The 17245-nt window shown below is 48.2% G+C and overlaps 1 protein-coding gene across 1 annotated transcript in view; it reads left to right on the top strand.

Moving 5' to 3' along the window:
* Positions 1–17245, top strand: part of LOC115482439 (collagen alpha-6(VI) chain-like) — a 76366-nt gene that overhangs the window by 49336 nt on the left and 9785 nt on the right. Inside the window, exon 4 of the mRNA XM_030222186.1 lies at positions 1473–2074. Coding sequence (XP_030078046.1) covers positions 1473–1702 — 230 coding nt within the window. The 3' untranslated portion in view covers positions 1703–2074. The remainder of the gene's footprint in view (positions 1–1472; positions 2075–17245) is intronic.

Below are 17245 nucleotides of genomic sequence, written 5' to 3'. Positions count from 1 at the left end.
GAACTAGAAGGGGTGGAAATATAAACTAATTTAAACTGAAAGCAGCATAAAATCAAAAAGCTAAAGCAGGGCAGATTCTAACAGCAGATTAACAAATCAAAACACATTGAAACAACTAGACTTTTTGAAAATCTTTCCAGTGTTTATGGAACCTGGAAAGCTCAATACATCTGCGGTCAAAGTACAACAGACTTAAGCCACTCATTATGGGCCCCTTTTACTAAGCTGTGTAAGCATCTATGCGCGCCCAACGCACGCCAAAATGAACTTACCCTGCCTGACTACCGCATGCCTCTTGCGGTAATTTAATTTTTGGCGGGCGTCCACTACGCACGTCTGGCAAATATTTTCGGATGAGTGCAATGGACGCGCGCCAAGTGGCATCTGACGTGCATAGGTCGTTGCCATGCAGATTCTTTACCGCTAGGTCTAGGGCTGGCAGTAAGGTAAGACTCCCAAAATGGGCGCGCAGCAATTTTGATTTTGCCGCACATCCATTTCGGCAAAAAATTTTTAAAAAGGCATTTTTGGTACGTGCGCTGAAAAATATTTCTGCGCACAGCCAAAACCCGCGCCTACGCTACCGCAAGCCACTATATTTTTGTATTATTACTGTATTGGACACATTTTACAAGCGTTGCTCATTACAAAATAGATGGTCTACTTTGCACGTTTGACTTCTGATACACAAATTTGGGGGTCCTTTACTAAGGTATGCTGAAAAATGCTTACTGTAGTGTAGGTGGGATTTGGGGCGCATGCAGATCCATTTTTCAGCCTGCCTGTAAAAAAAGCCCTTTGTAGTATTTTTGCCGAAAATGGATGTACGGCAAAATTAAAATTGCCGCGCATCCATTTTGGATCTGCGACCTTACCAACAGCTATTGACCTAGCGGTAAAGTCTCGCATGGTAACCGGGTGGTAATGACCTACACATGCCAAATGCCACATGGCGCGCGGCTGAAATTTTTCGGCCGCGTGTATCGAACACATGCCAAAAATGAAATTACCATAAGAGCCACGTGGTAGCCAGGCGCCAACTCCATTTTGGCCAGCGTTGGGTGCACGTAGAGCCTTACGAAGCTTAGTAAAAGGGCCCCACAGTAATTATAATATTACAACAAAAGGAACTGCCATCAAAATTTCATCTCTGCTCTTCTTTCTGCCCCCCCCCCCCCCCCACAAAAAAAAAAATTCTATGCCCTCAGGCTGATGCTAGGGCTGGCAGAAAGAGGAGCTGGGGAAGGGGCAAATGGCTGATTCTGATACACGGTTTTTGGTCACTAAATGGAACCCACATAAAATGCCACAAATGTTTGTGTGTGCATGTCACATATACACCAATAAAGCCATATGCTTCTGACCCTGGGACAGCACCTAATTACTTGAAAGGTAAACCTCTAATAAATGCAAATGACAATCCCTAGATTCAGAAATGCTAATTATAATATTCATCTTCTGTTTACATATAGAATGTACAACAAAGCAAGAAGCTATTCTCGTATACTTGCAGGATGGCTCTGGAAGCATCTGGCCGCAAGATTTCAATAAATCGAAAGCCTTCGCTGTCAATATAACACAACATTTTCAGATCGGACGAAATAACGTGCAAGTTGGATATGTACAGTCTCAGATAATGTACAAATTGTATTTACCCCTGACACATATGATGATGCTAATTCCATCACCTCTGCCATTATGAATATGGTTCAGCTGAAACAAGGAACCAAGACAGGTAAAGCACTAGATACCGTGATTAGGGAATTGAGGAAGGCAGCTGCTCTCCGGCCAGGCGTCCCCATCTACCTTATTGTGGTAACAGATGGAGAATCCCAAGACAGTGTGTTGCAACCTGCTGAGAATTTGAGGAATACGACGAATGCCATGGTTTACTGCATTGGAGTGGGCACTGAGGCTAACCAAACAGAGCTGCATCAGATTGCTGGGAATAAGTCGCGGGTCTTTACCATAGGCAGCTTTGATGGCCTGAAAGATATAGAAAATACTGTTATGAAGCAAATGTGTTCTGAGGTGCCCGTACAAAAAGATTCACCTCCAGCAGTTTCAAATAAAGGTAAGAGGCTTGTGTGTTTTATCTAAACCCAGTAACGGCGTTTTGTCTTTTTCTTTTTTTGTTACATTTGTACCCCGCACTATCCCACTCATGGCAGGCTCAATGCGGCTTACATGGGGCATGGAGGGTTAAGTGACTTGCCCAGAGTCACAAGGAGCTGCCTGTGCCTGCAGTGGGAATCGAACCCAGTTCCCCAGGAGCAAAGTCCACCACCCTAACCACTAGGCCACTCCTCCACTGTTGCTACTATTTGAGATTCTACATGGAATGTTGCTATTCCACTAGCAACATTCCATGTAGAAGTCGGCCCTTGCGGATCACCAATGTGGCCGCGCAGGCTTCTACTACATGGAATGTTGCTAGTGGAATAGCAACATTCCATGTAGAATCTCCAATAGTATCTATTTTATTTTTGTTATATTTGTACCCGCGCTTTCCCACTCATGGCAGGCTCAATGTGGCTTACATGGGGCAATGGAGGGTTAAGTGACTTGCCCAGAGTCACAGGGAGCTGCCTGTGCCTGAAGTGGGAATCGAACTCAGTTCCCCAGGACCAAAGTCCACCACCCTAACCACTAGGCCTGTGCCGGGAATCGAACTCAGTTCCTCAGGACCAAAGTCCATCACCCTAACCACTAGGCCACTCCTCTTGATAAACCATATAAGTAGTACCACAAGAACCTGTATGTGGAAAGGATCATAAGTACCCAAAATAAGAAGAACGCGTGAGATAAATGATCAGTAAGTCTATCAAGCACCTAATGAAAGTGGTCAAATACATCATCACAAAGAGGAGCAGGTCCAGAAACCCAAGAAAGAAGAAGGTAGTCACGTTTTCAACATACTCGTTACAAAAGGCAATATAGCAAAGACTGAACAAACAATATTCACAACGAATATGCAGGCGATATATTTGCATACAGACCTGGCATATGTTGGCATCTCTAGGCCAGATGCACAAAGCTTACCTTGCTATTAACGTTTGCTTTAGACAGCACAAAGGGGTTTTCCACGGCTCTAACGTGTGCTGTTTGCAGTCACCGAGAACCCCATGCAAATGTATTACAATGAGCTCCTTATATGGTGTTTACCCCTGCTCAGTGCATCCCACAATGCACTGGGCAGGGCCTGGGCGCTGCCATTTTGTTCCAGGAGGGCCCGAGGCAGGAGGGAGGAGCAATTGCTCCTGCCCTCCTCCTTGTTCTAAAGGTACAGGGAGGGGAGGGAGTGTGGGTTGGGTGCGGGAGGGAGGGGTGTGTGTGTTCCTGCGCAGGGGAAGGGGTTTGGTCCACCATGGAAATTTTTTTAAAAGGTTGCAGGGTCAGAGGGAGGGGGGGGGGGGGGGGGTCGTGGTCCTCTGGACCACCAGGGTAAATTTTAAAAAACAGTGTGGGTTAACAGGTCCAGTGCATCAGAGCTATCAAATGGATTTGACAGCAATATCAAATCCATCTGACAGCTCGAACTCACAAATAGCGAGGATGCACAAAGGGGGATCCGTGCAGTTCATTTGCATGCGATCCCTTTCGTGCATCACTGGCTGTTAGCGATTCACTAAATTTCACGGTTGCCTTTGTGCATCGGGGCCTCAGTTTCTCACGGATATTCATTGTGAATGTAGCTGAAAACATACCCTAAACTTCTCAGTTTCTCACGGATATTCATTGTGAATGTAGCTGAAAACATACCCTAAACTTGTCCTCCGTGCAAGTTTAGGAAGCTTGGGGATAAATACGATGGAAGAGTGAATGGAGTGAGAAGGGGTTGATTGTTGCTCCACATCACCCTCCTTACAGTCAGCCATGCAGTCTGAACTAAGAGGATGCTGCAACTGTGACCCTCAGGCAGAAGAACGATGAGGTCAATAGTCAGCCACAAGTTTCAAGTTATGCAGATTTTTGTTTTTGATTTAGTGAGATGCTGGATGAATGTATTGATTCATTTCTTGTGCTGTCTTCTTTGCTTGGGTGCATAGTTTCCATACACATTTCTTGTCGTCCATAAATCATGTCCTTAATGTTTTTAGTCTCATGCATTATTCCAATGGTCTCTAATGTTTCTCAAACCTCACACTAACACTATCTGCTTTTGTCTCACCTAGAATGTAAACCACACTGAACCCTGGAAAGGGGATATTAGCGATATTCAAGAATTGATTTGAATTTGAATTGAAATTGCAAACAGAAAATACATGAGACCAATTATAGGGTCATAAGGATAGATGTAGGAAGATTTTCCCCATTTCCTTCAGCATTTGGTTCTTCCCCATGTAAGCCTGTCCCCTACTCACAAAAGCATTCCTAACCTTTCTACTCACTAGCTGATTTCTCCTTTCTAATCTCCTCTACCATCTGAAGTATTTGCAGCCTTTCCACTTGGCTGTCCAATGACTGCCTGGCTCACTCTGCTTCTTCCATTTTAGGAATGCAAACTTATTAGCATGCTTTAAAAATGTGTGCACAGAAAACTGATTTGTTCCTTGTAACCTATGAACTAAAATGTGTGCAACCAGTTTGCGCACAGAAAACATTTCTAATGCATGCTTCAAATGTTTTGTGAGTGTGTGAAACAAACAAAAAAAAAAAATCGAGGAAAAATTGGAAAAAAAGGCCAAATTTTCCAAAAATGAATCGTCTTTTGCCTCTGCTCATCACTCCCCTCTTCCTCCTTCTCCTCCTTTCTGCTGGTAGAGAGCAGGCCAGGGTATGCTGCAAAGTCTCCCCTTCCTGTTCCCATGGCAACAGGCCACACCTCCCAAAATGAGGAAGAGGAGCAAAGTTCTTCATCAAGAAGCCTCAGGAGTTAGAACTGACAGAACAGGAATTTTCTGGAAGATCTGGGAGACTTGAGTTGTTAAAAATAGTACTGCAGCAGCAGCAGCAGCAGGGCAACTTCTTCCACACAGGTCCATTCAGTGACAAATGACTTTTGATCACACTGCGGGTGATATGTGCATTTATTATTTATAGTAACATAGTAGATGACGGCAGATAAAGACCTGTACGGTCCATCCAGCCTGCCCAACAAGATAAACTCATATGTGCTACTTTATATGTATACCTGACCTTGATTATCTTCAAATTTTTCAGTCCCAGATCTATCTGTCAATACTTTTCTCCCACCGCATTGTATAACTTATATAAGTTGTCAAAATCTAATTATTTCCTTATTCAGTTTTCACAACTCTTCTGATTTTGCCTCAGTGGTGCTTCATTGTCCAATAATTATTTTTTTGGCAATTCATACGGCACCAACTTCCTCATCGGCTTCTAAACAATCATTTTAATATATTTAAAGCACTTATCTTAAATATATTCGGATTGGGGGCTCAAAGCTGTCCAACATGCATGTTTCGCCTGCTAGGCTGTGTCAAGGGCTTCCCCTGGAAAAAATATATAAATAACGTCTCAAAACATTAAGTATGAGTTGAGCTTTCACTTCTCACACAAAATGACAATTTTCCACATATAATCCCTAGCTCATAATTACCCTTATGCCGTTCTAGCGCCAGCTCAACTAGATTATTTTCGGGGATTACCCCTGTCAAGATGGCGACGGCGTCTAATTAAACCCTTTAAATGATTCCTCACATGACGTATCAAAACCCTCGGTTCCCATTGGGCAGGACTGAAAAACCTTTATATTAAGGAGGCCCATTCTAATTCGGCATTTAAGCCAGTCGGACTAACCGTATTTAAATAATAAATGTACCACAGCTACAAAAATAAATATTCAGCCAAGCGGCCAAATTGGGCCACTGAAATAGCAGTCCTATCTTTGGCTGCAATAAATTTAACCAGCTAGCACCGAATATTACCTCTGAATTTCAGATTCATGTTCACTCCAGGTTAGAAGTGAAAATGCATTTTTTTTTTTTTTTAACACCCCAGGGACCTTAAGGCATTAATAATCAAGGGGGTTGACATTCAGTGGGAATTAATTGGTAGGAGAGGGTCCTACCTGGATAAGTCCCACTGACCAGGCCCTACCCCACATTTTCAGTTGACTGTCACAGTACTATCAGGGTAGTACCAGGGATCCTGGGGGTAGACTTGGCATGGATCCTGAAATTATCTGGGCGCCACCAATATTCTGTGCTGAGCATGGTGGGACCACATAAATACATTCTGAGATTTTCCAGGTATAGCACTAAATATCGACCATATCCAGGTAACTTCCGGGTGCAGTACAGACACCGGAAAAGGGCTGACCTCAATGTTCTCTCTAAGCTGAGCAGGAGTCCTCTAAGGAAGTGATAGGGAGAGTAGATGGCATGGATGGGCCATATGTTCTTTATCTGCCTACATTCTTCTATGTTTCTACGTAAACGCATTGCTGCCAGTGGGGTGTGGTGCTTCGATATTGTATTCTCAATCCCTAGAGGCAGGCAGGTTCCCCGGAGTCCTTCACAGCTTGACTGCCCCTCGCTATTGAACGTGCAATACTGAAATGGCACCACCTACTGACAGGAGGGTAAGTGGAGGATTCGTGCTTAGCTTAGAGGGAACATTTGCTGGCACTGAATAATCAGACTAATTCAGCCAGCAGCTTACCGCGCGCTATCCCAGAACTACCACTGGCCCAACGCAGCCGCCAGCAGTAGTTCCAGCTCGAGCATGTGCCATTTCCGGCACGCCAGAAATTTTTCTTTTTTGTAGCACAGCACTAACCTGGCAGTAATCAGGCATCGCCATGTGCCTCCCGGTTATTGCTGGGTTACCAGGGCTTATCGCCACCTCAGTGGGTGGCGGTAACTGCTCCCCACTGCATGGAAGAGTTATCTTACCACATGGTAATTAATTTAGGGGCTTTTTACCCACTGTAGTAAAAAATGGGCCCTGATGCACGGGAAAAATGGCAACCGCCACTACCGCAGAGTCCTTTTCCCACAGCTTAGTAAAAGGACCCCTTAGCTAGTTGAAGTCAAGTTTTCACTGGATAAATCAGCTTCAAACTGGTAGATGTATCCGGAAAATCAGCCACATAACTAGCACAGTACCAAGTATCTTATAAGTACATAAGCACTGCCACGCTGGGAAAAGACCATCTTGAGTGGTTATAGTTATGTCAGGATAGATCCATAATTTCTGACCACAAAATAACTCCTGAGCATTTTAAAACTAAAGTCTCATTACAGCATTCAGATCTTGTTCAAAAACAAATGAAGCCAGCACCATGGCTCTATCACTAACATCAGACAGCGAGTCCTCCAAAATTGCTGAAAGGTCTTTTAGGTCATTATCATCCTTCTGGTTCTGCTCTTGATTTCCCTGGAGCTGAGCCTCCCCTGAGGCTTTTTTTCATAGGCAAATAATAAACCTTATTAAAAGGCAGAATCTGTCCAGAGGCAAACTTGACATTTTCAACAAGAAACGTTTTTGACAATTCCATGGGGGAGACCCCAACAGGTGTAGGGAAATTCAAAATCCTCAAATGTAGTCGCCTATTAAAGTTTTCAATTTGATCCAATTTTTGATGTATAACAATATTGTCCTTATTCAAAGCAGACACAGTACCTTTAATAGCATTTACCTCCACTTGGATTCTTTGAACCTGTTCAGCAGAATCATGCTTCATGTTTTCCACCATTTGAGAAAGTTGTTCTACCTTAGCAGCAAGATTCAGCGTTTCCTGGGTCGACTGCTCCACTGAAGAATTTAGCTGCTCCACTGCCTTCCAAAGTGTATCTAGTGTCACCACCACGAGAGATGAAGAAATCTGCTCCAAAGTTGAATTTACTCCTGCTGCTATCTTATCAAGAGAAGCTCTGCCACCACCAGATCCAATCTCGGCAATCTTCGCCAGAGCGGAGTTTGGTTTCCCCTCCCGAATTGCAGCGGGGCATGATGGGATGTCAGTTGCCAGGGGAGGTAACGTAATGTCATGCTCCAAGAGAGCAGGAGTTCCATCCTCCCGCACTCCAACCGAGCCCACACCAGCATTCTCCAGGGGACGACGGGTCGAGAAGCGTTCCAGAGTCTGCTGAACCGGTGAGGGATGTCCTGGCCGGCAGCGGTATCGCCTTGACAGTCCCCTTTCTTTGCTATGTGGCATCACGGTAAGTAGCAAAAATTCCAGCAGTTCTAACCGGGCCAGCTACTCAGTCCCAGCATGTAGGTGCCATCTTGGCCACTCCCCCAGCCCATTTCAAATACTACTCTGACTCCTATAAAGTGTAGCGTAGCTAATGGACATTAGCATTCACTAAGTGCCACGTGACCCATAAGTATAAAATAGGACACACATCACCAAGGTTGCCAGATGGACGGTTTTCCCACCCAATTGGGCGGCTTTCTGCAACCCGCTGCGGGAAATTTTTGACCGCTGCGGGTTGTGGTTTTTTTGGGTGGCTTTTATTTTGGCCGGGCGGTTTTTTTCGTGGCTGGCTGCGGTTTTTCGCCCCGCGGGGGCGTGGTTAATGATGTCGGGGGCAGGGTTGATGACGGCGGAGGCGGGGTTGATGACAGCAGGGGTGGAGCTGATGACGGCAGGGGGCGGGGTTGATGACGGCGGGGGTGGAGCTGATGACGGTGGGGGCGGGGGTGTGTGATTTTGGGCGGGTTTGGAACTGGTTAATCTGGCAACCCTGCGCATCACTTAGAGTGTACTCACTAAGCTTTAGTAAAGGATACTGGTACATATAACATAACCAGTACTTTAGATCCAGAACAAAAATAAATGTAAATATAAATATAGAGACAGGGTGAGGCATAAAAAGTAACCCCCTAGAGTTGTTTCCTATTTTCTCAGCAACTGCTTGGAATTTCAATGTGAAATTTCACAGCTTTATGTGTTGTTGTTGCTATCTATGTTTACGTGCTGAGTGGAATAAAATTATCTTTGAACATGATGAAGTTACAGACTTTTTAGAATGACCACCCAGTGATTTTTGCACATTCAATTGCACTGTAAAACTACCATTATTTTGGGGAAAAAACAGGGTACCAGTTTACTGTTAATGATGTCACAGTGACGTAGACTTTTGTCTGGGAAGCAATGTTGGAGGCCTATCACAAGCTCCACCCAAAGCCACAAACAATCACCAAACTCAAGGAGATGATCTGGGACAACCTGCTGTATGGACCGACCAACAAGGCTGATAAGAACTTCCCAAAGCAACTGAAGGCCTGGGTTATAGCTGGGGGGGGGGGGGGGGGGGGGGGGGGAGGGGAGGAGGAGGGGAGACGACATTTTGAGCATTCACAGTGACTGCTAAATTCTGACATTGTTAATTATATCGTTTGAATGATGCTATTTTACTGTGTTTCAGCTCAAACATTTTTAATATGAAAAAATCGCTAGGTAGTAACTCTAAAATGTCAGTTACATCAACATGGTTTAAGATAATTAAATGTTGTTTAATAGTAATAAGTAAGTTTGATGACTAAATAAGTACGTACGTAAAATTTCTCAAGCTGACTTCGTGACACTGTGGCAGTGTAGGATTTGTAAGTCTGTAGTTCAGCGTTTCATTGGCTCTCACTGTCCCCGCCCTCACGTCAAGGAAACGGAACACTGCATAGTTGTCAAGCAAATAAACTTGATGTCACAGGAACGAAGACCCAATCAGACAGAACGGAACTTGGAGGAGAGAAGTGGAGTGGATTGAATCTCTAACAAACAATCATATACAGGGGAGGTACGAACATCAGTGGAGGCAAGTGCACAGAACGGAAGGGAAGACAAACATTTAATCACTTTGTCACACACACACTCAATCACTGAGTATCTCTCTTACACTGTCTGTAAAACACACTGTCACTCTCAGTCTCTCACATGGGCAACTGTATGTTGCATTCGCAGGAGTAAGGAGCTCTTCTGATGTGATTGTTAACCTGATTGAAGGGCCTGAACAAGGAAAACTTTTACCACATTGTAACACAGTTTACACAAAAAATATTGTATATAAAGAAATCTTACACATGTAAATAACAATTATATTCAGAATACAACCGTGGAAACATTAATGGCAGGAACTCATTACATTGCTAGTGCCCTTTCATTGCGTTAAGAAACGGGCCTTTTTTTTACTAGTATATAAATACAGTGCAATCCGCTTAAGTGCAAGGGTCTGGGACCAAAGAAATACATGCAGTTAACCAGAGCGTGTACTTAACCATTGTGACCCAAAAAAGAAGCTTGACATCTGATAAACATATGTACAGTACTGTTTATTATACGTACTGTATACAGTCTCCGTTAACTGTCATTACATTTACTTGAAGTAATCAGTCATAGTCCTCTGTACACTCTTGTGTCTGTGAGTTCCATAGGCTATGTCTGCCAGACGGTAAAAACTGTCATAGCAATGACATACAGCGGCCTCCAGATAGGCCCGCATGGTGTTGACACTCTCCAGCGCTCTTGCAAAAGTGACAGGAGGTTGTTGAATTTTGTCAGCATGTGCCTCGCTGCTCATTTCATCATCTGTTTCATCATCAGCCGTTGCCTGCGTGTAGGCGCATATCTGGACATCAGTGCTGTCGTCAGCTGTTTGTAGATCGTAATCAACAGATACGTAGTGATGAAACTCCTCTTCAGTAACACTGGCTGGGTTGTCAATAGCCTGTTCATCTGACGCGTTTGCAACAGTTGCATCTGTTTCATCCCTCTCCACATCCCTAACAAAGCTTTCTGCATATGTAGGGAATCCAACAGTGATAGATTATGAGCCAGTTCAACAGCACGTTTATCCTTCCCAGTCTGGTCATCCATAACGCTCATCAGACAACGTAGCACAAGAGCCCGATAATGTTGTTTGAAATTGGCTATTATGCCCTGACCCATAGGTTGGATCAGAGCGGTAGTGTTTGGTGGCAAGAAGACCACCTTGACGTTAGACAGCCTGACATCATCACTGTGTGCAGCACAATTATCACAAAGCAACAAAATCTGACACTTTTGTGCCCGCATTCTAGTGTCTAACTTCTTTTGCCACTGCTTCCAAATTAGCGAATGATACATACCTGTAGCAGGTGTTCTCCGAGGACAGCAGGCTGATTGTTCTCACGACTGGGTTGACGTCCACGGCAGCCCCCACCAACCGGAAGAAAACTTCACGGGCGGTCCCACATGCAGGGCACGCCCACCGCGCATGCACGGCCGTCTTCCCACCCATGCGCGACCGTTCCCGCTTAGTTGAATGACAAGCAAAGGAATGAGGAAAAAAACGCAACTCCAAAGGGGAGGAGGGAGGGTAGGTGATAACAATCAGCCTGCTGTCCTCGGAGAACACCTGCTACAGGTATGTATCATTCGCTTTCTCCGAGGACAAGCAGGCTGCTTGTTCTCACGACTGGGGTATCCCTAGCTCTCAGGCTCACTCAAAACAAGAACCCAGGTCAATTGAGCCTTGCAACGGCGAGGGTATAACAGAAATTGACCTACGAAGAACAACTAACTGAGAGTGCAGCCTGAACAGAACAAAATGGGGTCCTGGAGGGTGGAGTTGGATTCAAACCCCAAACAGATTCTGCAACACCGACTGCCTGAACCGACCGTCGCGTCGGGTATCCTGCTGGAGGCAGTAATGTGATGTGAATGTGTGGACAGATAACCACGTCGCAGCCTTGCAAATCTCTTCAATAGTGGCTGACTTCAAGTGGGCCACTGACGCTCCCATGGCTCTAACACTATGAGCCGTGACATGGCCCTCAAGAGCCAGCCCAGCCTGGGCGTAAGTGAAGGAAATGCAATCTGCTAGCCAATTGGAGATGGTGCGTTTCCCGACAGCGACCCCCTTCCTATTGGGGTCAAAAGAAACAAACAATTGGGCAGACTGTCTGTGGGGCTGTGTCCGCTCCAGATAGAAGGCCAACGCTCGCTTGCAGTCCAAAGTGAGCAACTGACATTCAGCAGGGCGGGTATGTGGTCTGGGAAAGAATGTTGGCAAGACAATTGACTGGTTAAGATGGAACTCCGACACTACCTTTGGCAGGAACTTAGGGTGAGTGCGGAGTACTACCCTGTTATGATGAAATTTGGTATAAGGAGCATGAGCTACCAGGGCTTGAAGCTCATTGACTCTACGAGCTGAAGTAACTGCCACCAGGAAAATGACCTTCCAGGTCAAGTACTTCAGATGGCAAGAATTCAGTGGCTCAAAAGGAGATTTCATCAGCTGGGTGAGGACGACGTTGAGATCCCATGACACTGCAGGAGGCTTGACAGGGGGCCTTGACAAAAGCAAGCCTCTCATAAATTGAACGACTAAAGGCTCTCCAGAGATGGCTTTTCCTTCTACACGATGATGGTAAGCACTAATCGCATTGAGGTGATTCCTTACTGAGTTGGTCTTGAGACCAGACTCTGATAAGTGCAGAAGGTATTCAAGCAGGTTCTGTGCAGGACAAGAACGAGGTTCTAGGGCCTTGCTCTCACACCAAACGACAAACCTCCTCCACTTGAAAAAGTAACTTTTTTTAGTGGAATCCTTTCTAGAGGCAAGCAAGATGTGGGAGACACCCTCAGACAGACCCAACGAAGCAAAGTCTACGCCCTCAACATCCAGGCTGTGAGAGCCAGAGACTGAAGGTTGGGGTGCAGAAGCGCTCTGTCGTTCTGCGAAATGAGAGTCGGAAAACACTCCAATCTCCACGGTTCTTCGGAGGACAACTCTAGAAGTAGAGGGAACCAGATCTGACGGGGCCAAAAAGGCGCTATCAGAATCATGGTGCCGAGTCTTGCTTGAGCTTCAGTAAGGTCTTCCCCACCAAAGGTATGGGAGGATAAGCATACAGGAGGCCGGTCTCCCAATGGAGGAGAAAGGCATCCGACGCTAGTCTGCCATGTGCCTGTAGTCTGGAACAGAACAGAGGCAGCTTGTGGTTGGTCTGAGAGGTGAAAAGGTCCACCGAGGGAGTGCCCACTCTCGGAAGATCTTGCGTACCACTCTGGAATGGAGCGACTACTCGTGCGGTTGCATGACTCTGCTCAGTCTGTCGCCAGACTGTTGTTTACGCCTGCCAGGTATGTGGCTTGGAGAAGCATGCCGAACTGGCAAGCCCAACGCCACATCCCGATGGCTTCCTGACACAGGGGGCGAGATCCGGTGCCCCCCTGCTTGTTGATGTAATACATTGCAACCTGATTGTCTGTCCGAATTTGGATGATTGGCCTTCAGCGCGTTCCAGACCGCTCGGAGCTCCAGGAGGTTGATCTGAAGATCTTGTCCCTGGGTGTGGAGTCCATCGACATGAGCTCCCCACCCCAGGCAAGATGCATCCGTCGTCAGCACTTTCGTGGGCTGCGGAATTTGGAATGGACGTCCCAGGGTCAAATTGGTCCGAATGGTCCACCAGTGTAGCGAATTGCGGCAACTAATGGACAGACGGATGACATCTTCTAGATTCCCAGTAGCTTGACACCACTGGGAAGCTAGGGTCCATTGAGCAGGTCTCATGTGAAGGCGAGCCATGGGAGTCACATGAACCGTGGAGGCCATATGACCCAGGAGTCTCAACATCTGCCGAGCTGTGACCTGCTGAGACGCTCTGGTCTGAGAGGCAAGGGATAGAAGGTTCTGCGCCCTTGCTTCGGGAAGAAAGGCCTGAGCTGTCTGAGAATTCAGCAGCGCTCCTATGAATTCCAGAGATTGGACTGGCTGGAGATGGGACTTCGGGTAATTTATCACAAACCCCAGCAGCTCCAGAAGGTAGATAGTGCACCGCATGGACCGAAGAGCTCCTGCCTCTGAGGTGCTCTTGACCAGCCAATCGTCGAGATACGGGAACACGTGCACTCCCAGCTTGCGTAGATACGCCGCAACCACCACGAGACACTTCGTGAACACCCGTGGTGCAGAGGCGAGCCCCAAAGGGCAGCACACAATACTGAAAGTGCCGTGTTCCCAGACGGAATCGGAGATACTGTCTGTGAGCTGGCAGTATCGGGATGTGAGTGTCAGCGTCCTTTAAATCCAGGGAACATAGCCAATCGTCTTTCTGAATCATTGGTAGAAGGGTGCCCAAGGAAAGCATCCTGAACTTCTCTTTGACCAGGTGTTTGTTCAGGCCTCTCAGGTCTAGGATGGGGCGCATCCCCCCTGTTTTCTTTTCCACAAGGAAGTACCTGGAATAGAATCCCTGCCCTTCCTTCCCGGGTGGCACGGGCTCGACCGCATTGGCGCTGAGAAGGGCGGAGAGTTCCTCTGAAAGTACCTGCTTGTGATGGGAGCTGAAGGATTGGGCTCCCGGTGGGCAATTTGGTGGAGTGGAGGCCAAATTCAGGGTGTATCCGCACCGCACTATTTGGAGAACCCACTGGTCGGAGGTTATCAGAGGCCACCTTTGGTGAAAAACTTTCAACCTCCCTCCGACTGGCATGTCATCCGGTACGGACACTTTGATGGCGGCTATGTTCCCATGGATCCAGTCAAAAGTTCGTCCCCGGCTTTTGCTGTGGAGGCACAGGGGGCTGCTTAGGCGCACGCTGTTGACTGGAACGAGCGCACTGGGACTGTCCCTGTGCCTGAGGAGGCCTTCGGGCTGGCTGGGTGTACCTACGCTTGCTGTAGGCGTAGGGTGCAGCCTGCCGGGCCCGGGAAAAACGTCCACCTACAGAGGTGGATGCTGAAGGCGCCCGGTGGGAGAGTTTGTCGAGAGCGGTTTCCCGCTGGTGTAGTTGGTCCACCAACTGCTCGACCTTCTCGCCAAAAATGTTATCCCCCCGGCAAGGGACATCCGCCAGCTGCTGCTGGGTGTGGTTGTCCAGGTCAGAGGCACGCAGCCATGAGAGTCTGCGCATCACTATACCTTGGGCCGCAGCTCGAGATGCCACATCACAGGTGTCATAGATATCCCTGGACAGGAACTTTCTGCATGCCTTCAGCTGCCTGACCACCTCCTGAAAAGGCCTGGACTGTTCCGGAGGGAGCTTTACGACCAGGTCCGCCAGTTGCCTCACATTGTTCCACATGTGGATGCTTGTGTACAGCTGGTATGATTGGATGCGGGTCACGAGCATGGAAGATTGGTAGGCCTTCCTCCCAAACGAGTCCAGAGTGCGAGACTCACGCCCAGGGGGCGCCGAGGCGGTATCCCTCGAACTCCGTGCTCTCGAGAGCAGAGTCCACGACCGCCGAGTCATGAGGCAATTGAGGCCGCATCAACTCTGGGTCTGAGTGGATCCTGTATTGGGACTCCGCTTTCTTGGGGATGGTGGGGTTAGATAATGGCTTCAGCCAGTTCCGAAGCAGTGTCTCTTTGAGGACATTGTGCAACGGCACCGTGGAAGACTCTCTAGGTGGTGATGGATAGTTGAGGACCTCGAGCATCTCAGCCCTCGGCTCATCCACAGAGACCACGGGAAAGGGAATGCAGATAGACATATCCCTGACGAAGGAGGCAAAGGAGAGGCTCTCAGGGGGCGAGAGCTTCCTCTCCGGTGAAGGAGTGGGGTCGGAGGGAAGGCCCACAGACTCCTCTGAGGAGAAATATCTGGGGTCCTCCTCCTCCCCCCATGAGGCCTCTTCCTCGGTGTCGGACATGAGCTCTTACAGCTCAGACCTCAACCGGGCCCATCTCGCCTGCGAGGAACCACGTCCTCAGTGATGGCGTTGAGCGGTGGACGAAGCTCCCTCCATCGACGTCGACGGGGACTCCACCTGTGTGGCGGTCGACACCGGTGCCGCAAGCGGCGTCGGAGGCCTCGGCATCGGGCTAGAGCACACCGGCGCCTCCGTCGGTGCCAGAAGCTGCTCGGGTCCAGGAGACGGTACCGAAGCACCTGCGGACTGGCGCAGCGACACCTCTTCAACCGAGGGGGAATGCTCCTCTCGGCACTGCCGCTTCCTCGAGGTGCCGGAGCTGGCAGTTCCATGCGCCGTGGGCGACCGATGATGGTGCTTCTTGGCTTTCTTTCAGTGCCCGTCATTGGCGCTCGGCGGCAGAGATGAAGAGGAGGTACAACCCCCCCGGCCTCGAGGAGTCAGATCCGACAGGGTTCGGTCCCGATGGCCCTAGGTAGAGGGAGTGGCCGGGGCCGAATGCCCGCGCGGCCGCTCACCCCCGCCGTCACCGGCAGGCCGGCGGGCCAACGGTACCTGTACTCCTGGGGTTGGTGCCATAGCCGGCGCCGATTTCGTCGACATCGGTACCAGTACCGAAGATCCGGCCGTTGACACCGATGCCGTCGAAGTCAACGTCGAAGGGCCGGCGCAAGTTCCGAAAAGACAGTCCCGAAGAGCTTGCCTTGCCACCTGTGTCCGCTTCCTTAAGCCAAGACACAAGGTGCACGTCTTGGTATTATGCTCCAGGCCGAGGCACTGGAGGCACCAAGCGTGGGTATCGGTTTGCGAGATCTGCCGGCCGCACCGACCACACTTCTTGAATCCACTTGGGACCTTCGAGGACATCGACAGAAAATTGCGTCGGCAAAGTCAAAGTCGTGGATGGTGGTGGTGAAAAAGCACACCCGAAAAAGAAAATGACCGCGCAGCCACAAGGCCGCAACGAAGCGCCCTCGAGGCTAAGAACGACGAGGACACTGTTATATATATATATATATATATTTTTTGTTACAATCAAAACAAAAGAAAATACGCGAACACGTACGAAGGAGAAAAACCGCGGCTAGGCTGCGATCCGGTTTCCGGGGCTGACAGAGAGAGAGACAATAACACGTCTCTCTCCAGCGTGGAATTGGAAAAAACTGAGCGGGAACGGTCGCGCACGGGCGGGAAGACGGCCGTGCATGCGCGGTGGGCGTGCCCTGTGTGCAGGATCGCCCGCAAAGTTTTCTTCCGGTTGGTGGGGGCTGCCGTGGACGTCAACCCAGTCGTGAGAACAAGCAGCCTGCTTGTCCTGGAGAATCCCCAGTCATCCATGAATTTGCGTTAGCCTCGTATGACACAGGAAGTCACTTAAGATTCTTGAAGCAACTGGGCTGTTTGCTCTTTCCAATGATGAGAGGTTCCAACTTCTCACTCCCATCCATATTGCAGCAAAGGAGGATTGTCAGTCGGTCCTGCAATGTTTTACTTCCTGTAGTTTTGGCTTGTTTGAATGCAAGTGTTCCATCAGGAATCGCTCACCAGTAGAGTCCGTTTTCGTCAGCACTGAAAATGTCATGAGGTGCAAACTCGTTCAAGATGGTAGGAAGAACTGAAACAAGTCAATTTTCAGCACCAAAGTCATCAGCATCTTGTTTTTCACCATACTGTTTCTTGAATTT

Source organism: Microcaecilia unicolor, chromosome 13 (genome assembly GCF_901765095.1).
Source record: "Microcaecilia unicolor chromosome 13, aMicUni1.1, whole genome shotgun sequence".
In the NCBI taxonomy this organism is placed as follows: domain Eukaryota; kingdom Metazoa; phylum Chordata; class Amphibia; order Gymnophiona; family Siphonopidae; genus Microcaecilia; species Microcaecilia unicolor.
The sequence above is the reverse complement of the archived record's forward strand: the minus strand, read 5'-3'. Positions and strand labels throughout refer to the sequence as shown.